Here is a 27,330-nt window from a genome sequence, read left to right as displayed (position 1 = left end):
CCCTTTGATTTTTTCCCCCTTAATTTTTTTTTTTTTTTTTTTTGGGGGGGGGGGGGGGGGGGTGGACGAGTGCGAGCGGCTTGTGACGGGAAGGCCATAGCAGACCTGCAGAGTTCTCTTGTCTGGGTTGTGACCGAGAGTTGATGGGTCTGGCTTTATGCGGACAGGTGGCGCAATTGCTTGAGGATTACGAAGACGACGAGGACGTCAACCAGCAGCTTGATCGCATGTACGTGCCTTGGTATTTGATTTGAGATTGGTGGTAGTGTCACCTCACCTTTCTACACTCTGGGCGGGCGTGTCTACTGAACAGGGGATTCAACATTGGCGTGCGGATCGTCGATGATTTCTTTTCACACACAAATCAAGACTATCGCTGTGCATCATTCCAAGAAGCATGCAACGTCATTGCCAAGGTTCGAGTGTCGTGCGTTTGCATGCCTTGAGCCTGACTTGCTTGAGCGGCAGGCATGGTTGCGGTGGGCATTTCTGAAGGTCTCCATTCCCCTGAGTGAGTGACTGACTGATTACGACTTCGCTTGGCTACGTCGTTGGTGTGGGGACAGGACGGGTTTCGCCGATACCTTGGCGTGGTGCCCAATCTGGCCAAGTGGTCACCTGAACGAACCGAATGCTACTTTATCCTGGAGGACAACCCGCTAGTCACCTTTACCGAGGTGCCGGAGAACCATCGTGGCCTCTTGTTTAGCAATATTTTGGCCGGTGTCATTCGCGGTGCTCTTGAGACGGTAAACAATCTGTCACTCGTTTGGGGAGCCTTGGCCTGCTTGCTCTGAGGTTGTGTGGTCGACATGCAAAATTGCTTTGGGCTCGGCGTACGACGCTGCGCTGATACCCCGGAGCCCTGCTGTCGTTTTGTTTAGATTTCCTTTCGGTCGGAAGTCAAGTTTACGCAGGATGCTCTACGAGGTGACCCGACGACGGAAATTCGTGTGCGTCTGATTGAGGAGACAAGCGATGAACCCCTGCCCGAGGATTAGGAAAGGAAAGGGCCTTATAGCTCAGCCCTCTTCCCCTCATGATGGTGATGGAATGGATGGCTTGAAAGGGGGGAGGGCAGGCATGTGTGGGTAGAGCGTGTCTTCAATGAGCTTGTGCTGTTGCGGTGTCTCTTTTGCGTCCGTCCGTGACGTTGGTGCTCTCAACAAGGGTCTTCGCCATATCCCGCCCGAGGCGGGGAGCTCAAATCAATCTCTCTCTCGCTGCTCGGTTGCTGCTTGAGAGCCTGTGTTTTCGTATAACTTTAAGTACCAAAAGTCATGTTCAAACCAATACAAAATTATCCGCTTGGCTACCCTCAGGCGCTGTGATGTCGTGTTGTGCAAAGCAAACACGGTGTTGTTGTGATGATCGCACTGGTATAGTGTGTCATACATCACACATTAAGTCTCTGCGCGTCAAACGTCCCCTAACAACAGCAGGAGGCAGGACAGCACAGCAGAGCGGTGTGAGCAAATGGCAGCCATGATTTGATGTGTGTCACCCGGCGCTGATACCTGAGACAGAGTTTGAGGGAGAGAGAGTTGGAGAGAGCCTGCGAGAGATTGAGAGCTTGAGAGAGCTTGAGAGAGAGAAAAGAGAGAAGAAAAAGAAGAGAGAGAGAGAGAGAGACTTAGAGAGAGAAAGGAAGAGAGAGAGAGAGCACTAACGACAAAGAACGAGCACAAAAGAGACAGAAGGAGATTGGTTGTGAGGTGACACACACACAATCAACGGTTGCATTTCAAAAACCAAAGCCCCCTGCCTCCTTCCTTCTCCTTCTTCTCCTCCTGAGCTGGTGCTGGTGCTGGTGCTGGTACTGGTACTGGTGCTGCTTTGGTTTGAGGGGCAGTGCCTGACTCGTGGTCTAGCCCAGTCTACATTGCACCGGCTGAGCGGTCGTGACTGGCAGTGGGCAGTGGTCTTGACGGGTCAATGCATTCCTTTTGTTCAGTCTGACACAACTTTTGGGGCGCGAGACTGGGGTCGGCCTCCTCCTTCTCCTCCTCCTCTTTCTTCCTGGTTGATCGGGCGTTGACCCGCTCTTGGGAGTTGTATACACAAACACACGGGCACACAGGTACACACACGCGTACCTGTCCACGGGCACAGGAACTCAAAGGTTCCTGTCCTTGGATGCTACCGAACCCTTGGCACAGGGCGCTCGTGTGCTGCTCTTTGGTTCAGGTTGGGTCTTCCTGACCCCCCTTTTTTCTCTCGTTTGGTCGTGCCCGTCAACACCTCGCCTCTGCTTGGGCGAGCGTGCCTTTGCTGCGCGCCCTCGCGCATCGCTCTGCTCGAGCAAGCCCTGCTTGATCAGCATATTGGTGCACGCGCTCAACGCACTACCTTCAAGACCACACAACATGGCAACCACCATTGCCAGCCTCGAGTCGCGTACGTACGGTGTTGAATGACAACGGCTTGGTTCAAAGCTGTGCATCTGCGAGCCGAGAAACTGTATCGACGCCTCAGTTTCCACACGCTCTCTCCCATCGACTCATCCGAGCATTGCATGTTTGCGCCTCCTCTGTCGTGTTGCGCACCACCCTCAACGCAGGCTATGACCTCAAAAACAAGGCTGGCGAAGGTACCTTTTCCGAGGTCGTCAAGGGTACACGGCGCTCAGACAGCGTCCCCGTTGCCATCAAGCGAATGAAGGGGCACTTCAACAGGTCAGTCAAGCCTCGCGATGCACCCGCCGCGTTCTTCCGGGCCTGCTTGGCAACCCAATTGATTAATCCACCCCTTTTGTGGTTCTGCCTTTTTTTCTTCTTGCAGTGCCGAGAAGATTGACAATTTGCGCGAGATTCAAGCCCTTCGCCGTTTGAACCCGCACCCCAACATTATTGACATGACCGAAGTCATCTAGTACGGTCCCTAGCCTCTCGCACGCTTCTCCTTCTTGTTCCTTGCCAATGCATTCTTGATAATAGCCCCGAGGTTTTGCTGACCCTCCCATTGGCCTCGCTCGCCTCTCGATTCTTGGCAATGCAGTGACCCGGACAAAAGGACCTTGGATCTGGTGTTTGAGTTGATGGAAATGAATATTTATGAACGCATCAAAGGCCGTCGCCATCATCTGCCCGAGGACCTGGTCAAGAATTACATGTATCAGCTGCTCAAGGCCCTTGACCATATGCATCGCAACGGCATCTTTCATCGTGACGTCAAGCCAGAAAATGTCCTCATCAATGGCGAAGAGCTCAAACTGGCCGACCTTGGCTCATGTCGAGGCATTTATTCCAAGCCCCCATTTACAGAATACATCTCCACGCGTTGGTATCGCGCTCCTGAATGTCTTCTGACCAATGGCCACTATGGTTTCAAAATGGATCTCTGGTCTGTCGGCTGTGTCATGTTTGAAGTCATGTGGTACGTGACTCTCGCATCCGCGCTCATTGAGAGAAGGCGCGGTGTATGTGTGTGTGTGTGTGTGTGGTGTGAACTCGTCTCATTCATCTTTTCTTTCTTTTCCTGCAGCCTATACCCACTCTTTCCAGGTGCCAATGAGCTTGATCAAATCAACAAAATCCACGACATCATGGGCACACCCCCGAGCCATGTCATGGCCAAGATCCGCAAGAACGCGCAGCACATGAAGATGAAATTCCCCGACAAGGCCGGCAAGGGCTTGGACAAGCTCATGCCGCACGCCTCAGAGGAGTGCATTTCGCTCCTTCTGGGGTTGCTCGAGTATGATCCCGATGCTCGCCTGTCGGCGCGGCAGGCCCTCAAGCATCCCTACTTCCGTCAGCTCCGTGAGGCGGACAAGCGCCGTGCCAAGGAGAGTCAGCAACACGAGCAATCCATCGATGGAGGGCGTCGTCGATTGTCAAGCAAGGCCGATGGCGCCATCCCAGAAATGGTGGAGCATTCCGCGTCCACGGCAGCAGGCGGCACCCAAGACGATCTGGTCACGGTGCTCAAGGGCAAGCTGAACATTGGGCGGAAGCACACCCGCAAGGCGCGCAAGGACGAAGATACGCAACAGCAACGCCGTGGCAGCAATGGCTTTGCGGGCCGGTTTGTCAGCACGCGGCGAACTGTCAATGGTCCGCCAGGTGGCATGACCATTTTGGGCGGTCACCCTGCTCAAGCCAAGCCGGCAGGCTCGGAGCGCCGGCGCAAAACATACTTTAACCGCAAAGCTGCTAGCATGGGTGGCACGAATAGCACCAAGCTTCCACCCTTGGCAGCTGTTGGCGGCGGCAAGAACGACAGCTTTTCCTCAACACAGGTGAGCCTTCTTCTTTGCAACGCTCGCCTTGCTTCCAGTGCCACGTTTTTCTAGGCGAGGCCCTGCGCTCACCCTTGACTTTGGGTCTCCCACAGGCATCAGCCCTTCCGGCCCTTAGCAAAGCCTTTAAGTGAATATACAGCGTTTATGTTAGTTGATCCATGAGATGTGTGTTTTCTTCTTCTGTGATGTTGAGCCACGGTTTGACATGTGTGGCTATAGGCGTCTGGTTCCAAAACTCGATTATTCATTCTCTACCATCGATGTTCTTTTTAATTTCCTCTTGTGGCTTTGAGTTGAAGCCGGTATGGTTGCAAAGCGACAAAGGTGTAGTTGGACGCAATTTCATGGCACCTTTGTGATTTGCTTGCCTCTGTGCGGGAAAGAGTGGACATGGTCATGGTGCCTTGCGTGGAAGGTCAAGCAAAAGTCACTCGCCACGACCTTCTCTGAGACTTACGGAACAGGGATCTGATCTGCTTCATAAAGGAAAAAAAAAAAAAAAAAAGCTTGAGTTTGCTTCATGCTCAATGCATCTGGATGGCCAGAGGCGCGGCCTCGTAGCTTTGACCCAAGAAGTACCATACCACCTCATTAATAGGCAGAACAGGAAGGCCGAAACAAAAACAACAAAAACGACATGACTCAAATCAAAAGGTTGGTCGTCCCCAACAAAAGGCAAGAAATGCGTTCATCTTCACATGGCGGGCTCCCCGGCATGTTGTTCGTATTCCAACTTGAGACGCGTGTGAAGACCCAATGTTTGGTCCGGGTTGAGGTCGTGGTCCTGGGCGAAAGAACAACACAAAGGCCAGAGCCGCACGCCTCGATATAGGGCAAGCGTTTCCGTTTGTCCGTTCTCGAGATCAAGGAGTACATTGCAAATAAGCACTTCCTCTGCAGGGACTTGGAGTACAGCTTCAGGCTCTGGATCGGGCATCGAGGAAGGTGCTTCTGCCACAGGAGTAGAGCTGGCGGGCTCTGGGCGACCACTGAGGCGCGCATGAATCGAAGGTTTATCAGGTTTGCTGAGACCAGGACTACTGGACGCTTGGGTACGAGCGCCGGGCCGGTACAGCTGCTGGGCGGGCAGTTTCTTCCGCCGTGCTGGCCTGAGGTCAGTCAATCATGGCAAAGAGCGCAGTGCCGGCCCATCAGGACGGGTGAACGTGGTGAGATTCCGTACAGCCACACGCATGTACGCGCACACAAAATACAAAGAACGACCCGAAGAAGCCCAAGGGTGTCAAGTCACGGCGGCACGGGGGTGGAAATGTACCGTGCTGGGTTCAATGTCGACTCGGATAGGCGTTGTGTAATGGTGGCTGCCGTTTTGCGGGGCGGCGAGGACGCAGAGGCCATGGATGTGGCATCATCCTCTCCTGCCAGGTCTGAGGTGTGAGATGTGGCGGGTGAACGACGGGCAAGGCTGGGGGAGGCCGCCTTGCGCGCTGCAAGGTACGCAATGTTAGCACAATATCATGAGGGTTCACAAGATAAACTCTGGACAACTGCAGGACCGCAGATCCTTTGACGGTCCACATTTGGAGGGAAAGGCGCTGCTGTGGCGTACCATCGGCATCACGAGTGGCCACTGATTGGGCAGAAGGTGCGATGGGTGCCGGGCTCTCAGCGTGTCGGGCAGCTCGAGGTGGGCGGCCAAGGGCGTTGCCAAGAATGGACGAGGCGAGGCGAGCAGGTGGGGCGTGTTTAGCATAGCCAGAGCCCTGATTGTTCCAATTAAAATAGCAACATCGACAAAGGCAGGTACAAATGCAGAGGCATGAGCAAGATGAGAAAGGGTACGGGCGCGCTTCCGAGGCTTGGCCCGGCTTCGCATGTTGCATGTTGCATGTCAGGAACAGATGCACTCAACATGACGACTTGACCATACCCGTTGCCGTTCTGGAATGGCTCGTCGAACTCGTTCTGCGACCTGCCAACAACGTGCCCCGCCTGATGAGGGCATGCGCACGCGCTGCAGCGCCAGGGCGAGCGGTCTAATGGGGCCAAGAAGGTGGCAAATGGTCGCCAAGCAGGCCGACCTTGGTTGGCTCCTGCCCTGCTTCCCACTCTTGGTGCAACTTGTTGTGCTTGTGCTGGTGTCGTTGGATGTGCTTCATAAAACCCGACTGCAAACTGGGGCACGTGGACAGTTCAGTCCGAGAGGATGTCACGAAACCTGTCAGTCAGGGCCATAGAGCAGATGCGGGTTGCTACTGCAAAAACCCACTTACTCGATCCGAGACTTTGTTCGGGCACTGCGCGGCGCGTCTTCGGAGGCATCATCTGGTCCACTTGATTGAGCAAGTTCCAGGGCAAGAGTGCGTGAGGCGTGTGTTTGAGACGATGTCGTTTAGCAAGGATATGTGCACGTGTGTTTGGCTGCGTGTGTGAGTGCGAGTGATAGCGCTGCGGGCGAGGAACGGCAACCTCAAACCTTGGACTAGTATCGATAGGTTCTTCCATGACTATCTGTCTCCTACGTCAAGGTTCTTGTGCGTGTCCTTCAAGCAGCGCGCTACGCGACATAGGTACAAGTCAGCTCAGCCAAATACAGCGCCTATCCGAGCCCACTAGCCTGCTCATGGACCAACGCCAGTCACATCGGCCAGTGGACGGCGACGAGTTGGAAGTCAAGGGCTCACCCCCCCCAGCAAGCCTCACCTGCCCCCCTTGATCATCACACCAATACATGTAATGGAAAAGAAAAAAAAAATTGAAAAATTGAAAAACCTCAATCTCGCTCATTTGAATTTTTAAATGAATTGGTCAGATCGATAACAAAGAAAAAAGAGATAACAAAAACAAAACGAAAGTGACAAGCTACATGTACAACATGGACACGAGCAGTCGGCCCTTGCGCTAAGAAGGTCATTTTCTCAGCCCCGCAACCTCTGCGTCCCGCAACCTCTGCGTCCCGCAACCTCTGCGTCCCGCAACCTCTGCGTCCCGCAACCTCTGCGTCCCGCAACCTCTGCGTCCCGCAACCTCTGCGTCCCGCAACCTCTGCGTCCCGCAACCTCTGCGTCCCGCAACCTCTGCGTCCCGCAACCTCTGCGTCCCGCAACCTCTGCGTCCCGCAACCTCTGCGTCCCACAGCCTCTGCGCCCCACAGCCTCTGCGCCCCACAGCCTCAGCCCTGCAACCTCTGCGTCCCACAGACGTTGCTTCACTGCCACTTATTAATCTCTTCTTCTTGTCAATCTGTTCAAGCGCCAAGGTCCCACCCGATGATCCAAGGATGGGTGGCGTGTGAATGGCAGGCAGCAAGGAGTGATAGCTGTCATCGTAGGCTTTTGCGGTTAGCAAATTGCTAGTTTCTTTTACCACGCCGAGGCGGGAAGCATCATGTTGGTGTCCAGCGAGCTTCCGATCGGCTTTGCCGAGGCCCTCTTGGCCATCGCTGCCACAATCAGCGTCGAATCCCTGAGTGATATCGACGATGAGGAAGAGGGCAACGACGAGTCTGCCTTTGAGATTTTGCAGGTCAAGTTTGGTTACTTTGGATGGGCGTGTTCTACCTTCTTCTTGATCCTGCTCCTACGCCGCTTTAGCCTCTATGTGTTTCGCTTCATCCCGAAAGCCAACGAGGGCATCCAAGCCTTGAACTGCGCCGAGCTTTGTTTCATTTGCTTGCTGCCCTTTGCATCCAGCTTGGGAAGCAGCATTCGGACGCTTCAAGACTCCAAAGTCTCTGCCAGCATGATCTTGGGTGCTCTGCTTTGCATCCAAATCACTCGACTCCTTCTTCTCCATCATGCTGCTCGCCACAATCTCTGGAGTGAGCCAGAGGATGAGGATGGCCAAGAAGCAGACGAAACAGAGGCAAACAATTCTACGGGCCTGGTAGAAACCTCAGGCAATGGGAGCCTCGTCCACGGCAGCGAACGCCAGCCCCTAAACCAGATAGACGGCGCAATGAGCAGTCCGATGGCCTCTGACGCCGGCATCGACTCTGCCGCCAGGCGTCGTGCTGCAGTGGAGCTGGAATACACAATTTGTGTGCGCCGCGTCCTATTCCAGGCTGTCCTCGTTCTGGTTTTGTTTGGATTAGCCATCGTGTTTGGCTCCCTAGCGCGTACGTGGGACGGACTTGTCTGCCATCTGTTTGTCAATGTTCTTCAGATTTCTTTGCTTTTTTTTTTTCCTCTCTGCCTTGCTTGCGATGGTGCTTGAGAAGGATCAAGCGGGATGGAAAGATACGGGGGCCATAACCGCCAAACGGGGGATATCTTTTTTTCCTTTGACAAGATCAACAAAGTTCCCCTCTGGCCTCCTTGCGAAGTGCCACCGATGAACCTCACTCGCTCGCGCCTGGTCGCACCTCCACTCTTGCACGTCTATCATCACCACAGTCCTTGGCCTCCTGCCCTTGTTTTTGATGGATCGCATAACCCGACAAGTTGGTCTCATTCCAGCTTCACACTTTGAGGTGCGCCCCCGCCCGTTGGCAGTTCTTACTTGCGCTCCAGTCTCTCTTTTGATTATTGGTATGTTCAGTCATCGACTTTCGCCACCACCACCACCACCGCCTCGGCTTTTGCTTAGCGTGTCAATTTCGACAAAAAACGCTATGAGCTTTTTCGAGATGCGGTGTATTCGATCATTGGAAGCATCTTGGCGTTGAGCCTCGATTCGGATCAGTTCTTTGCTGCTCATCACGGCGCCCTCAAGCAGGTTGGTCACTCGTGCACCAGATCCAAATGAACACTTGGTCCTTCTCCCACACTGTCTGCTCATTTTGGCGCGCATTTGTAGGTCTCTGTGCTCATGGCTTACTTCATAAGCTTTTATATTGCTGCTTCGTTCTATCTCAACAACGTCGCGCTCGTTGCCCATCTCAAGTCTCTACATGGTGCGGTGGTGCCGTCTTGACTTCTTAGCTCTGAAACTTGCCTTCGCTTCTGCGCAAGTGCCTCTATAAAGCCAGTAACAACGTGCTCATGCACTGTGGCAATGTTGTGGTAGATACGATGGCTTATGCGCTCTATTTTCAGCTTGCTTGGTTGTTGGCTTTGCCCTTTACTGCCTCCTTCTTCTCCTATGCCATTCTGCAGCATGGTGGCGATTCGGTCAAGTCAGTATTTTGATTTGATATCCTTCCAAGCGCCCACAGCTTTTGATTTGATAACCTTCCAAGCGCCCACAGCTTGGCCAGACCTTCGTCTATGACTCAAGCACCACTACAATTTCTATTTTTTCTGTCCCCAGAGAGCTCTCGACCCGTCTTCTGAGCGCTTTTACCACCATAGGTGGGCTATTGCAGGTTATCACCTGGGTTCTGTGCCGTTACACAAACGTCGGCGTGCTCAACCCGCAATCACGGCGCCAAGGTCAGTGAGCTGCTGGTTGTGCTGTTCATGTCGCAGAGCAAGCTTCCATTTGCTCTGCTGTCTTCATCGTGCGCCCGCCCGTGTGTTTCAAACCGAGTTTGTGTCTCTATATACAGATCTGGACAACTTTACGCTCGGAGTTATGGCCATGCCTCTCTGCGGCCTTATTGCGCTGGGCCTCTCATGGGCACATTGGTAAGCCACTTTGGCGGTATTTGTTTTTTTTCAACGATGGGCCACACAGTTTGTGTACCTCTATTGATGGCTGCTGTATTCCACCTCTCGACTCTTCAGGTTGACAATGTTGGTGTTGCTGGCGGCTCCTTTACTACGCTGGGTCTTGGTGCGCGTATTTGGCTCACACGGAGAACAGCCGGAGCGGGATAACCTTCGTTCTCGCTTGCTTCCGAACGACGCGCCTGGAGCTTTGAATAGCTAACTGACTTTTCGATTGAGCAGCCGTGCAGTTTGCAAGACTGGTATTTGCCGAGCGGCCATTACTGGATGCCATATTCATTTGTCCAGCGCGGTAGAGATACCTTGCTAACCTGACCTGCGCACGCGCAGCTGGTTCTCCATGTGTGGCTTTGAGAGTGAGATGCAAGGTGCATCAATCAGTGCCGCTGTGCAATTACAATCAATTAGTTGACTGAAAAACAGGTTGCATTTATTCATCTTTCACGGAGCGCTGCGATAGAACAGCGAGTTATTCAATCATGAAGGGAGACAAGCAGGCTTATGGCTGCAGGCCAACGACATGCTCTCGCAGAAGTATGCATGGTTCTTGCTGACGCTTTTGCAAGCTCGCAGAGTAAGTTCTTTTTGACAAGTTTGCATGCTTGTTCGGGACGCACACTTCCAGGCGACTCGTTTAATCCTCGTGCGGGGCCTGCATGAGTGATAAAGCCGGGTCGCCGCGCTGCCATTGCTGGATAAAGGTGCTAGGGTTAGCTTTAAGAATGTCTAGCATCGCCTCATCCAAGGAGGTGACAGAAGTAGAGCCAACTGTGCCATCTAAAAAGTACATTGCTTGCTCCTTTGTGAAATAAAGAGCATGGTGTGTGAAAGTGTCTGCGCCTCGCACGCACAAATCGCAAGACTATGGGCGCACAGTCCGGCGATGCGGGCAACAAGGGTGAAAAGACATGTTTTGGTATTGCTGGCGCAGGTCAGAAGCCCGATTGATCTTCCTGCATGAACGATCGACAATCATACCTGGGATGTGATACCCCCTACGACGAGGCGCAGAAGGTACGTGCCCGGCGCTGCGTCTGCTAGCTTCACCTCAGCATCCACTCCACTCATGGTGTGCACCGTAAAGATTTTTGACAGAGTCGCGTCTGTTGATGGGGCCGAAGCGGCTGAAGGCGGCGGAGGCGAAGGCATTCCAGAGCGGGGTTCCAGCGCAGCGAGCATATTACGGTCAAGGGCATCGCTCGGCTCCTCCGTACCAACAATGCCGTCAACACGCAGATACTCGCCATCGTCGCGATCTTTGGGCTCATTGTTACTAGAGGGGCGTGCAGTGGCTTCCATCAAATCAACGGCAGCCGCTGATAATGATGCTTGGCTTGCATCTTCCTCAAGGTCAGCGTTGCCCGGCACTCCGCGTTGAGTGACCGCATGGTGCTGTGCAGATAGTCTCGAGGATCTGCGTGACAGTTCAAACCCATAACTGCCCGATTGAATGCTCTCTTGCCATGCCAGACGCGGGCTAGTCCCGGCGTCATTGCTCGGATTGAGTGCGGCAGCGCGGCGTGCAATGCTGGGAGGCATCGAGATAATGCCCGTGCTCGAGGCGAAGGAGGTAAAAGTGAGGCTCTGAAAGCCATCAGCTGCGGTGGAAGGGGTCTGCACAAATCCCCTCACAGGCTGTTGGGACGATACTTCTACCTGGTTGAGTGGTGGCAAGGTTGTCTCACCAACCACGTTGCCCAGCTCATCATAAAAAGGGACGCGTGGGCTAGTTGCCGGGTCGCGCACGGGCGCAACATAAATGTGCATGCCACCGTGCTCCGAGCCTGCTCGCAGCTGATAGCTGAGAACCTGGCCCAACTCATCGTAGATAGGCACGGGCACAGGCGCGCCAATATCTCGTGGCCGAGAAATGTAAGTTGGGACCTGCATCTCTGACCCACTCCGCTTTAAGTTGACATCCATGGCCTTGGCGTTGATAGTCAAGTGGCTGGCATAGAGATGGCCATCGGGAAGGGGCACAGGGACGCAATATTGGCTGCTGTCTAGGGTGTTGTCACCAATCTCTGAATAATAGTTTTCAGCATGTTGAGCCAACGTCTGCGCAGAGCGCTCCGTGACGGAGATGGTGGCATAGACGCGATCATCGTGGGGCAGAGAGGTTACGTTTGAGTCAACGCTATGAAAAGATGCTGGAATCCGCCCACCCGGCAGATCAGCCATGTGGCGCATGTTGTGAAACTCAAATTTGCTCATGTCAGCTTCCGCCATTGAGCGCGTGCGTACGGCGTCACGCTTACGTCGCTGGTGCACGCGCCGCCAGAACACAACAGCGGTGATGGTTAGAGCCAAGAGTAGCACCGCGCCGGCACCCACACCGGCTACAAGCGCGATGGACCCAGCCGACGAAGTCGGCGAGGTCGTCTCATTATCTCCGTTGCCATTCGACAGACCGGCATAGGCCACGAGCTCAAGTGTTATGCCACCCAGCTGGATGGAGGTCGGCGTGGACATCTGTTCCACGGACACCACTCCGCTTCCATCTGCGTTGGTACCAGCTGTCGAGATATTGTGCGTACCATTAGCCACACGGTCGATTGCAATGGAGGCCTCGAGCCAGTCTTGGCGATGGGTGTCGTAAAAGGCAGCAACAACGTGATCTGTACCAGACGAGACGAGCTGCACGCAAAGGTCCGGCACAACTGTTTGCAAGAGAAGTGGTACTCGGGTCTTGTCAACATTCTCGTCTTTCCAACTGGCCTGCACCAAGTCTTGAGTCATGTAACTGCTTGAGGGGCTGGTGACGTCCAGGTCAACATAAGCCAGAACAACGTTGTCTGAGGCATCGCTTGCGTTGATGCGAAGGGTTTGCAGGCCCGCTGTGCAGCGGCTATACCCACTGGCGCTCCACCGTGGGTTCAGGTCGGCGTTGTCGTTGATGCCAATGGGCAAGCCCCGAAGTGGTGTGCCAAACGCAACGGTTTGAGTGGCGCGCGACACGGGTTGCTCATTGTATGTAATGACAGGTCCCTCAATATCCACAAAGAGCAGGCGTAGCGTGGCGTTGCCGGTGTTGTTGCTGGCGTCTCGTGCAAAGTAGGTGAGGAGTGCCTCAGAGCCGGGCTCAGCACGGGTGTCGATCGTATTTGGGACCCGCCACTGCTCGAGACTAGCGCTGGCGTCGTAATTGTCTTGAACCACAACGCTGGGCGGTGCAAAGGTGGACCCCACGGGAACACGGTGGGGTACCGAGGAGACTTGAATGTCCAAGGTTGGCGGAATCCGATCGACAACGCAAACCTGTCGCGAAAGCTTGACTCGGTTGCCTGCTTGATCTTGCGCAGACCAGATGAGGTCATAGCAGCCCAATCGGTTGCTGTCAACCGAATTGACGAGGGTGACGGGGCACGGCCCATCGACGGCGTCCTGAGCCATGGCCGTGGGCGCCACAAATGCAGTCTGGACGGGGTGTTGGTTCGCTGGCTCGGCTCGTAATGTCAACAGGGGGGCGGAGAGATCGAGCACCCGCACGATCACGAGCTGGGTGGCACTGTTTCCCGTCTCGTCAACGGCGCGCAGAGTCACTGTTACGTTGGAGTTGGCCGTCATATTAAGAGGGACCACCACCTCCAAGGCCGGGACCACGCCGCTGTTGTCTGACACATGAGGCCGGGTAAGGCGTAAGACTGAGCTGACCGACAATCCGTCTGCAATATCAATGGAAAAGAACGCGTTGTCCAGCGTGATGTTGGGGCTCGAAACGTCGGAGCATGGTGCGTTCTCCCAGGGCTGGTCATACCCCGGGTCACAGTTGCAAGTGAAGCCGCCAGGCAGATTGATGCAGGTGCCATGTAGTCCACAGGGTTGCAGAGCACACTCATCCACGTCGAGGGTGCAATGAGACCCAGCAAAGCCTGATTCTTCGCAAGCACACATCAGATCCTGCACGGAAAGGGCGCTGGCCTCCTCGTTGAAGACGCCCGAGTAAGAGCAACTGGCATTGTGGGAGCAAGTAGGTTTGCCATCGAGCTGGCAGGGCTGCAGGTCGTGCTCACACGAGGTGCCGTGACTCAGGGCGTCGCAACGGCACATGGGGGCCTCTGCTAGATCGACGCAGGCAGTATCCTCACTGACGGTACATGAAGCTGGGGTACAGGTATCTTCTTGATCAATGCAGGCACCTTGACCATCAAAAGTCAGACCTTTGGGGCAGTGACAGCTAAAGCTGGCGCCCTGAGCTTGGCAGGAGGCTTGTCCACAGACGGTGATGCCAAAATTGCAGGGGGTTGCGTCAGAGATACACCGGCGGTACGTGGAGTTCCAGGTCTGACCATCGGGGCACTCGCAGCGAGCTTCGCGCACAAAGATGATGGCGCCGAGGCACTCTTCGTCACCACAGTCAAGGTTATTGCAAAATGTCGTTTCGGGCTCGCAGACGGCGTTGCTGGTGGCCGAGCAGGCACTGGCTTGGGAAAAGCTGTCACCACATTCTTGGCAAGAGATGCAGGCGTCCAGGCACAGAGCGCCAGGTGGGCAAAAGCTCTTGGTCGGGCAGGGAAGGCGTACCACGCCTCGACCATGCGCATCGGTCTGCAGATAGTGGCCACCGGATCGAGGGTCAATGGCACAGATGGTGGCGTTTCCGGTAGCATAAAGGCGATCCTGAGCGAGGCAGTCTCGGGTTGTGGCGGGCAGCGGCGTGGGGCATGCTTGGCCTGGGCCGCAAGCTGCACATTGACGATCGATAAATGGGGACGGGGCCTGCACTTCGACTTGACCGGCAAGGCACTGCGCCCAAGGCTGGCAGGTGGGCCGGCCATGAAGATCCGAGTGGGAATAATGACCGTGGGGGCATTGGCAAGCGACGTTAGCCGGGTCGTCGTTGCCGCGAATGCAAGAGCCTCCGGAAGACTGGCATGCGCAGGGCCAGGCACTGTAGTTGAGGCTCAGAGTGAGGGCTTTGGTGCTGGCATTGAGTTGCACCTGCAAAGCGGGGTTGAGCGGCGACAGTCGAAGGTGCGTGCTGAACAGATGGTCACTGGCCATGAAGCTGCGGTCAAAGGCGTGATGGTTCGCATCACCCTGATCGTCGTCCCAGACGGAGAAGGTGAGGTTGTCGTCGTTGGTGCGCCACACGAGGTCCAGGGCAGGAAGCGCAAGGCGAGATGGGGCTGGTGCCTGCTGGGGGTTGATGGCACTGGACCACAGCGGCGGTGCGTTGGGATCTGATGCGTCAAGGCGGAAAAAGGGGTCCAGGAGAAGTTGAGCGGGCTGGTTCAGGTCTGCCGTGTATTCGGCAGCGTCGCTCAGGATTGAGGCGTTGTAAGCCAGGCCAACTGAATGAATGACGATTAAGAATTCTAATTGACATGGACATGTCAACCAAAGCGTTAGTCACCGGCAGTCTGGCGTCATATGTGGCAGCCGTCGGTGCAAGAGAGCGGAAAGGGGCAGTGCGTGTACATACCGTGCGCCGCAGCCATTTTGATGCACGCGAGAAGAACCAGGACAACCAGAGCGGGGTGGCGCAGGATCGCCATGGCCCCTGTGTATGCGTGAAGCACAGGTTTTTTGAGCCTGTCCAATCCAGGGTACCAGAAAGAAAGCCTTCAAGCGTGTGTGTGTGTGTGTGAGTGTGTGAGTGTGTGAGTGTGTGAGTGTGTGTGCGCGCTCTCTGTTGGGAACTGCGATCCGCTGATGGGTTCTGCTCCCTCACAACGCGTATTTGGGGGAGCTGTCATTTCGCCTGTGCTCGAGCCCCAGTTTTCGGAGCTTGCAGAGGAAAGCCGGACTGAAAGGAGGAGGGGAGTGCGGGGGTTCGCGTTCAACAAGTCAACGCAGATGCAACATCAGGCTTCCAGCCACGCTCACGCTGAGTGGCGTTTGGGAGGGGCGAAGCTTTGTTGATTCAAGGCAACGAGAAGGCGGTGAGTGTCCCCTGTCATCGGTAGGGATGAAAAACTATCCCACCGTTTGCTTGATTCTGTCCTCTAGGTTTTGGGCGTCTGACACAGCCTGCTTGAGTGTATCTCACAACACACTTTAAGAAAACAGGACCCAGACATCAAAGTGTAAATGGGTTGGACTTTGGGGATGTTGTGCAAACCCTCGATGAGTGACCGTGACCCTCGGTTCAAAATTTAATTTCCCAGGTGTCATAGTTAGATAAAACTTTTGTATGAATTAAAAGGGGTGTATTCATTTTGAAATTTGAGAGAGAGAGAGTGTGTGTGTGTGTGTGAGTGCGTGTGCGTGTGTGCTTTCGAGGCGAAGAAGACGAGACAGCAGAGGCGGCGACGGAGGAGGAGGAGGTGGAGGTGGCGGGGGAGGAGAGTGTGAATGGTGGCGGGCTGGACTGGGTCCGGACTTGATTCTCATATTGACATTGCTGCTGTTGGTGCGTGTTGTGGACGGATCCGGGGGCGGACACTGGCATCATGCCGGTTCGATCGTGCGGCCGAATCGTTGGGTGGGCGTGGCCGCTTTTGGTCTTGAGCCTGGCGGTTCTCCAGCCAGTTGTGGTGCAAGCAGATGTGTGCGATCCGACGCCACAGGCTTCAGCCGCATGGAACGTCAGCTTGGTGGCGCAGCACGGGGCTGGTCCCGCCCACAACCGCCTGTTTTTGCCTGATGAAAGCTATACGCTCGCGCTTGAGGCGCACGAGGTATCCTCGGGCCAGGCTCTGGACGTGGCCGGCCTACAGGTCGCCTTGCTTGCTGGTCCGGGCCAGTTGCAAGGGGCCAAATCTTGTGGAACTGGCATTCCCTATGCCGATGCTACTCCGCCCGTTTGGGCAGCGCCGGCGCCGCGCGCCCTGTCAACCTCTGGGCCTCACATTGTTCAGCTACGCGTCTTTGCCACGGTGAACGGCTCCGCCTACCGCGCGCTCTTCAATCTCACCTTTGACTGTGGGTGCGCCGCCCGTGATGGCGGGGGTCAGTGTACTCAATGCACCCCCTGTGAAGTTGCGTGCCCCGCCGGCGAGGGTCTTTCTGGCAGTGATATCTGCGAGGGCGAAGACGTCAGCAACGCCTATTGCCAAACCTGTGGGACTGGGTTTTTCAAAGCGACCAGCGATGGTGCCGCCTGCCAGCGCTGCGGAACTTGCGGTGCGGGAACAACCGCCATTCGGGACTGCACCGCGCGCCAGAATGCCCTCTGTGTCTCGACGTCGGAGCGCGACGCCATGCTCGCTCTGCGCCAGTCCCTGCTCGACGCCAGCGTCTGGAGTGATGACAACTACTGCGCATGGACAGGGGTCACCTGCTCACAGCCCACGCCGCCTTTGGCTCGAGTGCAGGACATTATCCTGCCTGGCCCCCTTGCATCGACACCGGGCGTCGCTACGGGCCTGCCTGCTGCCTTGGCCAATCTTCCCGCCCTCGAGACATTGACTGCTGTGGCCGCTCACTTGACCGGGCCCTTCCCTCCAGCTCTAGCCGCTATCAGCACCCTTCGCGAGTAAGTTTTTTTTTTTTCGTCGCCGTGAGGGTTTTCCTTCAGATTTGCTTGCTCAGACTTTTGTCCTTACTCTTGTTTGATTTGCCGCGTTCGATTCATACTAATGGTACACGGCTGTCGTCGCATGCCTGCTGTAGACTCGACCTGAGCCAAAACCAGCTGAACAGCAGCCTGGCCGACCCTGCCCTGGTGACACTCCTACCCCAGCTGCGCGTTCTCAAACTTGGCAACAACCACCTCACTGGCCAGCTGTCGACCGCGTGGCTCTCTGAGGCCGCCCCCAGCCTTACAACGCTCGAGCTGCATAACAATCGCTTGCGTGGTTTCTTGGTCTCCAGCCCGGGTCCCTCCACCGATGAGCTGCAGGGCAGCGCCTTGCAGGCGCTGCGCGTCGACGGCAACATGCTCTTTGGCCCCCTGCCCCCGCTCATTGCCATTCCAGCCCTTAGCAGCCTCCAGCTTAATCAGGGCTCCGGATTTGGCTTTGACTGTCCTCCCCTCACTGGTTTTGCCCCGTTCAGCTGCTCCACCTGCGGTGTACCCGCCGCTCGCCCTTTAACCGACACAACTGCAGACCTGCCTGCGGCTGTAGCACGAAGCTCGGGTGAAGAAATTCCCGTGGCCTGCTTGCCAGACCATCTCACGCTGCAGGGAAACAGCACGTTTTATCTGACGTGCGTTTCGCCGAATGATAGCACCCAAACGCCCGTCGAACAAAACGCTTCCTACGTCTGCACCGACTCCACCAACACTGCCGCCTGCGCATGTCATCCCGTCCGTGCCATCAACATCACCCACTACCTACTGCTCGTCAATGTCAGCTTGGCACAGGCCACTGCCGCTCAAGACGACCTGCAGGCTCTCGTGGCTACTGACGTCCTTCAGGGATTGGCCCGCCACGTTTGGCTGACCCTGGAAGCGGTGCGCCCTCCTGCCACGCTCGCCACTCAAGCACCCACCATCACGGAGGCGCGTCGGCGCAGTGGCACGGCTGTCGAACCATCAACGCCCGCTACACTTTGTATGCTGACTGTGCTCATCGATACCATTGGCAGCGGCAGCCCCAACTTTCGTGCTGCCACATTGGACGACCGCCTGACGACTTTGCCCTGGGCTGAGCTGCTAACGCTGCTGCAGGGAGTGGATGGTCTAGAGGGCCTCCAAACCGTCACCCTGACCTCATCTTCCCCGCCGACCGCGCCCGCTACCACGCCCGCCATGGCAAGCCCAACTCCAGGCGCAGCGCGGTCTCGAGACACGGATGATCAAAACGATACAAAGGTGATGGGGTTTACTGTTGCCGTCGTGCTGGCCACCCTAGCCTTTTATGCTGCCCTTTTTGCCATTGGCCACGTGCGTGGCGTATCTTATCGGTACCAGTACCGGCGACAATTTGCAGACGATGATCCCACGAACAAAAACACCATTCAACTCGCTGGGCCCATCAGCGAGCACCAAAGCGACCATAGCGAGGACGGGCCTCTGGGTGTTTCTCAAATCGCCAATGACATGGCCAGCGTCGTGATTCAGCCCATGGCTGAGCGTCCAGGAAGCGAGCATGTCAATTTGTCTGGTGGCCCCATCAGCATTAGCAACCCTCCCAGTCGCTCCAATACCTGGGGATCCGACCAACGACGTGCGACGGGAGCGAGCGTTGAGCTCGCAGGCGGGCGGTCCCGCACCCATACCAACGCCAGCGCTGTCTAAATTCCAGTCTGTTGACGCAAACTGTACTGTGTGCTAGTTGTGAGCACAGATGGCGACCGACTAGACAAACTCTTGGTCGGAGCCGTTAAATGAGGCCCTCTCGCCGCTCGGCCCGGGCATGGCGCTCGAAAATGGTACCACACTCCGGGTTGGACTCTGATTCGCGTCCCGATTGAGGCTCTGTGTGCATGCATGGGGGCAGAGATCAACCAGATAAGGGGATCAAAGACGATGCCTCGCTGAGCGAAGTACCCCATCTCTTTTTGTCTCCTCTATAACTTCATTCTGCCTCCTCTTTGGCCGCGCCTTGACAATTGCCAGGCGTCACCATTGCTGCCCGCATAGTTTGAATTCACCGTGAGCCCTTCTCTCCGCGACACGTATGGCGCACCTGCAAAATAAGCCGGGCGCCGTCTTTGTCGAGGCGCACGTTATGCTCCGAGCAGTTCCAGTCGTGAATGCACTTGGGACAGCCGTTGTGACACGGGCATTCTTCCACCAGCCGTAATGCCGTGGCTAAGATCTGCAGGGCAAACGCGTCGATCATGGGGTAAAATCCACAATCAAGCAACAAGTCCAAAGAGAAGGAAAAGATTGGCAAGGAAATCTCAATAGGTGCAGACCTGTGTCATCATTTCAAGGACGGCATAACAAATGCCAATGCCACCTGGCCGAGCGTCGTACAGTACAATCCGAAATGGCCTAGCTCGACAACCCCATGAAACTTGAGCAAATGAGTCTGGCTGCACCATGCGCCAACACAACGCAGCGTGCAATCCGATTCGTACCGGCCTCGCTGTTGCTTCTCGGCGACATGCTCCGAATCAACGTCGGTCGCATCACACAAGATGTGGAATGGAATGCTGCAAAGACGAGTGAGTGAGGCCAGTCAGTCTTGCTCGCATCAAGTGCGCGCGCGCGAGCAGGGGAGGAGGGGGAGGGGGGGGGGGGGGAGTAAGCCAGGTCAATTAACCTATTTTTAATAGCGTGTGCGGCTGCATGGATGCAGGACAAGTCGTCCATATCGCGGGACAGCAATTCCATCTGTGGACACACAGTTCATATGGGCGTGGTGAGGGACGGTACGAGGGACAGGTCGTGCGCGCCCTTGGTTAATATAATATTATGGTAGCTGGCGCCACAAAGGCAGGCGATGCGCCGTTGACTTGACGTGCCTTGGTAGCTGGATTAATATCGAGCCAAACCCCACGAGTCTTGTACTCGACAGGTTCGGCTTCCAGCTCCACAGTATCGAACAGTTCCAGAGTTCGTTCTCTAATTTTCTGATAGCCATAAATTTCAATCTTGACCTGAACAGTGCCCCAAGCGGCTTGTAGCGGCGGCTGACGCTTGCGAAAGGCGCTGATGACATCGACGTCAGACCGGTCCGACGGCTTTGTGAAGTAGTCAACGGTGACCGGCTGCACATGGGCTTGGCGATTATCATGATCCAGAAAAGTGACAAGGTAGGTCTGACCCCGATGTAAAAAGATGGCGCCTTGGTACGTTTCAAAGAGGGCGTGCCGGGCGTCAACCTCGTCAATCTTGCGCATATCCGGGGTCACAACGACATCATAACCATCTTCCTCAATCGTGCGCAGGCTGATGTTTGCAGCCGGATGAATATCGCGCTGTGGCAGCACGTAACCCGGGCTTTGTAGTTGAAGCAGCCCGTCCGAGGTGAGCGCGTGCGCTAAATCGCCTGCCGTCTCGCCAAAGAGCAGTAAATCCTGGCATTCGGCCACGACAGCGGTCGGTAGTAGACCAATGTGCTGTCGCGCAGCCTCAACAACCGCAGCTTCCGAGGCCAGCTGAACCCCAGGACCTAAAACAGCACTGACAGCGGCGCGAAGGCGCTGCACGTCCTCACGGGACAAACGTAAGGGCAGCTCGGCGGCTGCGCACAGCAGGTGCTCGCGCAGCACATACGGATTATCCGGGTCAGAAATGGCGGCTTCCGTCGGCCGCTGAAAGAGCTCTGGGCCATGACGCGCATAGTATTGATCCAGTGCCGAGTTGAAGAGTACGATTATGGTGAGGGCCTTGTTCGTGCCTCGGCCTGCTCGGCCTGCCTGCTGCCACATACTAGCCACTGAGCTAGGAAATCCCAACAGGAGGGTTACGTCTAGACTTCCAATGTCCACGCCCAGTTCTAGAGCGTTTGTGGCCGTGGTGCCGAGAAGCTCGCCGTTGAAAAGCTGGCGCTCAATCTGACGACGAGTCTCCTTGGTGTAGCCGGCTCGATATGCCTGGACCTTGCCCTGCAAATGCGGGGCCGTGAGACGAAGGTCGCGTCGCGTGTATTTGAGAATGAGTTCAGAGACCTTGCGCACACGTGAGAAAGTGAGCGTGCGCACGCCCATCTTGGTCAGTGCAGACAGCAAAAGGGCCGTCTCGAGAATGGGGCTGGTGATCTTGCTATCTTCCTCCTTAAACTTTGCGACCTTGACGTGGGGTGAGTGGGGGGTCGAGGTCTCGTTGTGTCCCACGCGTTTGCCGGCACGGCGCGGCGACCCCTTTGCAGGTGCACCGGCAATGGGCATCGCATCAGTCGGCGGCGCGACAGTTGGCGGTGGCGTTGCGGCGCGTCCGGGGTCATGAGCAATGTGACCTGCCATGGCCGCATCAAACTCGTCCATGGCTGCATCGAGCTCAGCATCGCTGTCATTCTCAGAGTCGGCAGCTGCTGCCGGTAGCGGCTGAGCACGGGATTTTGCAGGGCGCTTAAGCGTGTCCTCTTCTTGCGTTTGGAACAACGAGACGAGGGTGGAGCGTTGGGCCTTTCGACCGTGAGAGAGTCGACGAATGTGCGCGCGGACAGCTGTGCCCATAGGTCCATGCGATGTGAAAGCGCAATGAGACAGCAGTATCAGCGCTGTTGATCTTGAAATCAAGACCCTGCCACGGCGTCAAGAAGAAGGTCACACACACACACACACACACACACACACACACACACACACACACACACACACACACACACACACACACACACACACACACACACACACACACACACACACACACACACACACACACACCTTTGGGACTTTTGACATTGGGTCCAGAGGCGGCTGATTTGGCGCTGGAAGAGGGCGGTTTCTGTGTAGGTTGAACTGCGCCATCTTCCACGGCGGCGCGGTCCAGAGTTGGATTCCACAAAGCAAAAAGACGTTCACCACTTGGGCTGCCATCTTTCTGCACCACGCAAAGTTCTCGGGACTGCATTCCGTACAAGGGAACTAGCTGACGGAAGTGAAAGCCCGGATTGGCCAGCGTGGCTGAGCAGCAGATGAATTGAACTCGATCATTGCGGTAGAGCGAGCAAATGCGCAGTAAACGTCGCATTACACAAGCAACGTGTGAACCAAAGACACCTCGATAGGTGTGTGCCTCATCCAGAACAACGTAGCGCAGCGTGCGAAATAGCCTAAGCACCATACAAGGACAGAGGCACAATTTCATTGGAATAGAAGGGGCAAAGACTAGCATTGGATGTGCCAGCACTGGATGCGTGCAATCAGTGCCGCAACCAAAGGCGCAGCCTTTTTCTCGGAACCAGATTAAGGAAGCGGTCCACACACACACTCACACACACACACGGTCACGCGCGCACGCATACAAGAACAACAAAGGCAGATGCAGCGGTAAGGAAGAAAAGGCTTGGAGGATACTCACCGACACCAGCGTTCATGGCGGGCGAGCAAAGTCACGTGAAGCATGTCGGGATTGGTGAGAATAATGTTGCCGGTTTGCCGAATGTCTTCGCGTTGTGATTGAGAAGTATCCGCATCAAGAGTAGCAGCTCGCACCACGTCCCCAAGCCAGCCAGCACCCGTATAGTTGGAGAGGCTGCGTAGTTGATCCTGGGCCAAGGCCTTGGTGGGAAACATGTAGAGCGCCACATTGTCCGTATCATTCTCGAGGAGCTGCTCCAAAACTGGCACCTGATACACGAGCGACTTGCCTAAAAGTCGGAGTGACACAAGACACCGTGGGAGCGACGACGTGAGTTGAAATCCACAAAGACGAAAACCATGCAATGGGCAACTGCAAGCGCAGACAACCACTGTATACCAGAAGAAGTGGCGGTAGAAATCACAACGTGGGAGCCGCGCCGTGCGGCATTGATGGCTTGCGCCTAAACACGCCCATTTGCACCCCCCCAAAAAATGAAAACAAAAAAAAAAAAATGATGCGCACAGCATTCGGCTGCAAGATGATCATGGAGGCCCATCGACTCACCTGGTGGGCAAACAATTGGTGTGTGCCCAGAGCTCGAAGTGTTGCTGCCAAGTCGGCTGGCAGAGGCGTGTCCAGTGGGGCATAGGTGGGATGGCGTGGTGGTATCCGTTCAATGTGGACCACTTGGCCCTGAAAAAGGGAGAAAAAAAACAGTCCGGGCGGAGGAGCACAGACAAAGGGTGTCAGCGCCAAGGCCAGTCTATCGTTGCGTTGTCGGAACGGGGTCATGACAAGAGAAGATGGTGTGGCGTAGAGCGAGCCTTACCTTGGCCAGGGGAAGTTTGAGCAAGCGGTCCAATGTTTTCTACGTCGAGCCAGGCCACAGGCAGTTGGTCGGTCAGTTCTCGATGGCGAGTATCATCAAATGGTTTGGGGCTGCATTCGGGGGTCTGCCGATACTGAGTACCTGCGGGTCAAATTGAGCGTGGGTCATCGGCTCGCTGCTTGCTTCTCCCGTATAGTTGATGTAGTACCTGTGGCGTGGATCTCTATGAATGGGCGCCTCAGCACCCGGCTGGCACGCAGTCCAGATAAAAGGGTTAGTGCTCGACCTGGGGAGGTAAGGAGTGAAACGAAACAGCCCAAAACTTGCGAGGGGTGACGGACCACAACCTAACCTCGGTCGGTAGGGGCAGGGGCGATGGCAAGGGAAGCGAAGGCAGCTTGCTCAACCAAGGCTCGGGCCAAGCGGCCAATGTTTTCCGGGCTGCACAGCACGTGTGTCGTGAGGCACTGCACAAGGCCGAGCGCATCGAGCCAGATTGGTTGTGGTCGGCAATGGGTCACGCACGTACCAGGAAGTGGGTGGGTGTGACCAAGGCATTCGTTCAGTTGGTGCAGAACATGTCGTTGCAGTCGTTGACGGAGCATATCCGCCCGACGACGCGCTGCACTGGCCGTAGTAGCGGGTTTGCCATCGAGGACCACTTGCAGAAAGCGCTAGCATTAAACACGCCCCATCCCCCAAAGAGCAAGCATGAGTGGGCGGCCACAAAACAGCCGGTAGAGGTCGTCAAAAAGCCAAACCGGGATCGCACTTGGCGGGCCACGGGCTCGTCGACATGACGCTTGGCAAAGAGATCATCGGCGTCGTTGCGGATGGTTTGAAGCCATGACACTTTGACAATGTCTGGTGCCACTGAAGCGGAAGAGATGTCAATGAGCAGGTTTTGTGCATGCAAGCCAGCAGATGACACCGGTCACAGTCAAACAAATGGGGACACACCCGCAGCGAGGCGCATGACGTCATCCTGGTTGACGCCTGCAGCCTGGGTCAGCGTGCTAAGAGAGCGCGGAATCTTTTGCCGAGCCAAGAACACCCATGTCTAAGGTGATGAGGTTTGGAGTGCATGATGAGCCTTAAGACTTTGCAATTTTTTAGCGCCTGGAACTGAGCCAGCAGAGGCAGGCAAACGTGATGAGAGGCAGCCCGACCTTATCAAGTGTACGATACGTCTCCAAGAGCTGCTCATAGCTCGAGGGCAGAGCCAGTTGCTTGGCAGGCTTTATGCTCAGCTCCATCGCATCGACACATCTGCGGTGTCCTCTGCTCCCAAAGTGCCGCCCAACATCGGCGCCACAGGCACGGGTCGCGCGCCAGCGCAAAAACACACACACACACACACACACGACCGTTTTCTGCCGTTGGTTGGCGATTTTCTGACAATGACAAGGATTTCTAGATCTCTCTGTTCATCTCTCTCTCTCTTCATAAGGAATCTGACCTCTTGACACGGCTGGGCAGGCATTGGTATGATTGATTGGGGGAGCACGACGCACATGACTGGCGCATAGCGAGAAAAACAGACAAGATACAGCACGGAGAACAAGTTTTGAGGGTGATAGCAAGTGTTGCAGTGCGCTCAAAGCCCAAATGGCGCAAACGTAAATCGGGAGCGGGTGGAAAGGGCAGGGTTCACAGAACCGTGCAGAGGCTGCGCGCACTACCACGCGATGCACTCTGCTTCTTTATCGAAACAGCACCACCGGCTTTCTGTTTTGGGCGCCGGCTGCCAATGCACCAGAGCAGTCGAAGGACCGGGCAAGGCATGAGGCAACAGAAACCAACACGATCCACAGCCAAGAGAGGGTGGCTCATCCAGCTCCCACAGACATGCAGGCATAAAGAGGATGCCGCTTACCTGAGGACGCCCGGCAAAACAGCTTTGAGAGCTGCGTCCACGGAGTCGCCTGTTTTAGCTGAGACTTCACAAAAGGCCACTTGTAGGTCCTTGGCCAATGCACTGCCCTCCTCTGTGGATACGAGACGCGGCAGGTCGGTCTTGTTGCCCACCAAGACGACACAAACGCCGCTGTCGCCAAAATTCTTGACTTCATCGTGCCATTGGCGCGCGGTGTGAAACGAGTCCTATTGTTTCGGACCAGCAGGGCCGTTGGCCCGAAGAATTGAAGGGGGTAAGATATCAGGCGCATAGGCATGGGCGATCCAGTGCGGCATGCACGGCACCAGCGTGGGGGGAAAAGCCGAGTAAATGTGAAAGGAAAGCGGGCAAGCGGGCAAGCGGGCGGCAAGAACCAACCGGTGAATCAACAGCGTACATCACCAAGGCGATGTGTGCTTGCCGGTAAAACCCGGCTGTGATGGTTCTGCTCGAGGTTAACGCCCGGGGGCAAGGAGAGACCCGAACAAAGGGAGGAGGAACACGGAAGGCGTGAGTGGCCGGACCAAGCAAAAGCATTTGGCCATCATTCTTCCGGGTCCCCCAAATACAAAGCAGCTCGCTCTCAGGTCTGGCAACGCACCGGAAGCGCTCCTGGCCAACCGTGTCCCACAACAAGAGAGTGCGCTCCTGTCCATCTACGGTCATGGGCTTGATAAACTACAACGGACGGAGATGGTCATGAGTTACTTGAGCAGGTGCACAGAACCAGGTTGATCAAAGTCAAGGCCGCACCATTTCCTGGTTCGCATTAAGGGTCGTTTGCTCAAAGGTCTCGTTGACGTAGCGAATGGCAAAGGAGGTCTTGCCCACGCCTGGACCGAGAGAGGAAGAAGCGGAGAGCAGGAGGAGACAGCAAAGCAGAGGCAAGGGTCAGACCCGCATCGATTCATCAGATGTGAAGAGCTCAGCTCGGTGCCTTTGTGGCCAGGGCAAGGGGCACACAGGGACACTCACCAGCATCGCCAACGATGATAATGTTGATCCGATTCCTGCGACCAAGGATGAATGTCATTGGAAAATGCCGTGAGGATGAGGATGCGCGATTTTGGCAGTCGAGGCTTGACCTTGGATCTTCGCCTGGCCCAAAGCCGGTGAACGGGCACGAGGAGGAGCCAAGGACAGCATGGGGCGAAAAACAACAACATGTGTTGTGGGCTGAAAGCGCTACGCACGGGTCATCAGGGGGCGGGATGTTGGCGGGCACGACGGGGTTGGCCATGATTGCTGTGGGTTCGCTTGGTATTCGTTCGAAGGCAATCCCCTTGGTATGGAAGGGTGAAAGAGCTGGGAGAAGCCGGGCGGTCAGACCTGATGCTTTCAGCCCGTCTTGATCGAAGCGCCTGTGGGGAGGCCGGCCGATTCAACGAGCAAGGATGCAGCCCTCAAGAGCAGAACGCCGCCCTCCAAAGGCTCCCACCAAACCAATCTACCCCACGTACAACAACAACACGCCCACGCCTGGGACCGAGCCAAGACAGGAAACGGAAGAAGCTTGAAGCAATCAAACACGAGGCAGAGGGATCAAGACCTCCCCTCCCTTAGCACCAAGCAAAGCTGCAACACTCCAGCAACAACAAGCCCCCCGCACCCAGATGCATGCGGAACAGCGCGATGGAACAGCGCGTGAACAAAATGCACACACACACACACACACACACACACACAACCAACCAACACGAACGATTAGTGAACAACAGCAGTTGTGGCCAAAAGTCATCATCATCATTACTCCATCAACGCACACACACACACACACACACACACAAACATAGGCAAACGCACAAAAAACAATGGGATGCGAAAACATGTAGATGATGCTGTAGTTGTTGCAGATGTTAATGGGTGTTCAACCTAACCAATTGCCGATAATATTCTTGTTCGTGTTCCGTATTTGTGTGTATGTGTGTGGGCTCCTGTGTGTCCAGACGATTGATTGGCTGTTGCCCGCCCCCCGCCCCCCCC

The 27,330-nt window shown here is 55.7% G+C and overlaps 6 protein-coding genes across 6 annotated transcripts; 4 read left to right on the top strand and 2 right to left on the bottom strand.

Annotated features, from left to right (window-relative positions):
- Positions 1-143: 143 nt before the first annotated feature.
- On the top strand, positions 144-1,192 carry MONBRDRAFT_34400 (uncharacterized protein; the record flags this gene model as incomplete). The annotated part of the gene is made up of 4 exons (XM_001750005.1): positions 144-229; positions 314-416; positions 567-749; positions 885-1,192. 4 exons carry the CDS (start codon positions 144-146, stop codon positions 999-1,001), a joined length of 489 nt encoding a protein of 162 aa, XP_001750057.1. The 3' UTR covers positions 1,002-1,192.
- A 571-nt stretch (positions 1,193-1,763) lies between these two features.
- Positions 1,764-4,601, top strand: MONBRDRAFT_34399 (uncharacterized protein). The gene is made up of 6 exons (XM_001750004.1): positions 1,764-2,397; positions 2,561-2,675; positions 2,782-2,871; positions 2,998-3,375; positions 3,484-4,240; positions 4,336-4,601. Exons 1-6 carry the CDS (start codon positions 2,367-2,369, stop codon positions 4,372-4,374), a joined length of 1,410 nt encoding a protein of 469 aa, XP_001750056.1. The 5' UTR covers positions 1,764-2,366; the 3' UTR covers positions 4,375-4,601.
- A 2,990-nt stretch (positions 4,602-7,591) lies between these two features.
- MONBRDRAFT_29556 (uncharacterized protein) lies at positions 7,592-9,118 on the top strand (the record flags this gene model as incomplete). Its single annotated transcript, XM_001750003.1, has 4 exons — positions 7,592-8,321; positions 8,599-8,675; positions 8,792-8,920; positions 9,002-9,118. 4 exons carry the CDS (start codon positions 7,592-7,594, stop codon positions 9,116-9,118), a joined length of 1,053 nt encoding a protein of 350 aa, XP_001750055.1.
- A 1,329-nt stretch (positions 9,119-10,447) lies between these two features.
- Positions 10,448-15,311, bottom strand: MONBRDRAFT_29555 (uncharacterized protein; the record flags this gene model as incomplete). The annotated part of the gene is made up of 3 exons (XM_001749951.1): positions 10,448-10,675; positions 10,792-15,131; positions 15,239-15,311. 3 exons carry the CDS (start codon positions 15,309-15,311, stop codon positions 10,448-10,450), a joined length of 4,641 nt encoding a protein of 1,546 aa, XP_001750003.1.
- An 897-nt stretch (positions 15,312-16,208) lies between these two features.
- MONBRDRAFT_29554 (uncharacterized protein) lies at positions 16,209-18,940 on the top strand (the record flags this gene model as incomplete). The annotated part of the gene is made up of 2 exons (XM_001750002.1): positions 16,209-17,233; positions 17,371-18,940. The coding sequence occupies 2 exons, from the start codon at positions 16,209-16,211 to the stop codon at positions 18,938-18,940; spliced, it is 2,595 nt and encodes an 864-aa protein (XP_001750054.1).
- A 1,112-nt stretch (positions 18,941-20,052) lies between these two features.
- Positions 20,053-26,587, bottom strand: MONBRDRAFT_12171 (uncharacterized protein; the record flags this gene model as incomplete). The annotated part of the gene is made up of 9 exons (XM_001749950.1): positions 20,053-21,761; positions 21,982-22,370; positions 22,619-22,887; positions 23,186-23,314; positions 23,592-23,736; positions 25,327-25,553; positions 26,101-26,180; positions 26,323-26,357; positions 26,541-26,587. 9 exons carry the CDS (start codon positions 26,585-26,587, stop codon positions 20,053-20,055), a joined length of 3,030 nt encoding a protein of 1,009 aa, XP_001750002.1.
- Between the last annotated feature and the right edge of the window lie 743 nt (positions 26,588-27,330).

Source organism: Monosiga brevicollis, genomic scaffold (genome assembly GCF_000002865.3).
Source record: "Monosiga brevicollis MX1 MONBRscaffold_35 genomic scaffold, whole genome shotgun sequence".
Classification (NCBI taxonomy): domain Eukaryota; class Choanoflagellata; order Craspedida; family Salpingoecidae; genus Monosiga; species Monosiga brevicollis.
This window is presented reverse-complemented; position numbering and strand designations above follow the sequence as displayed.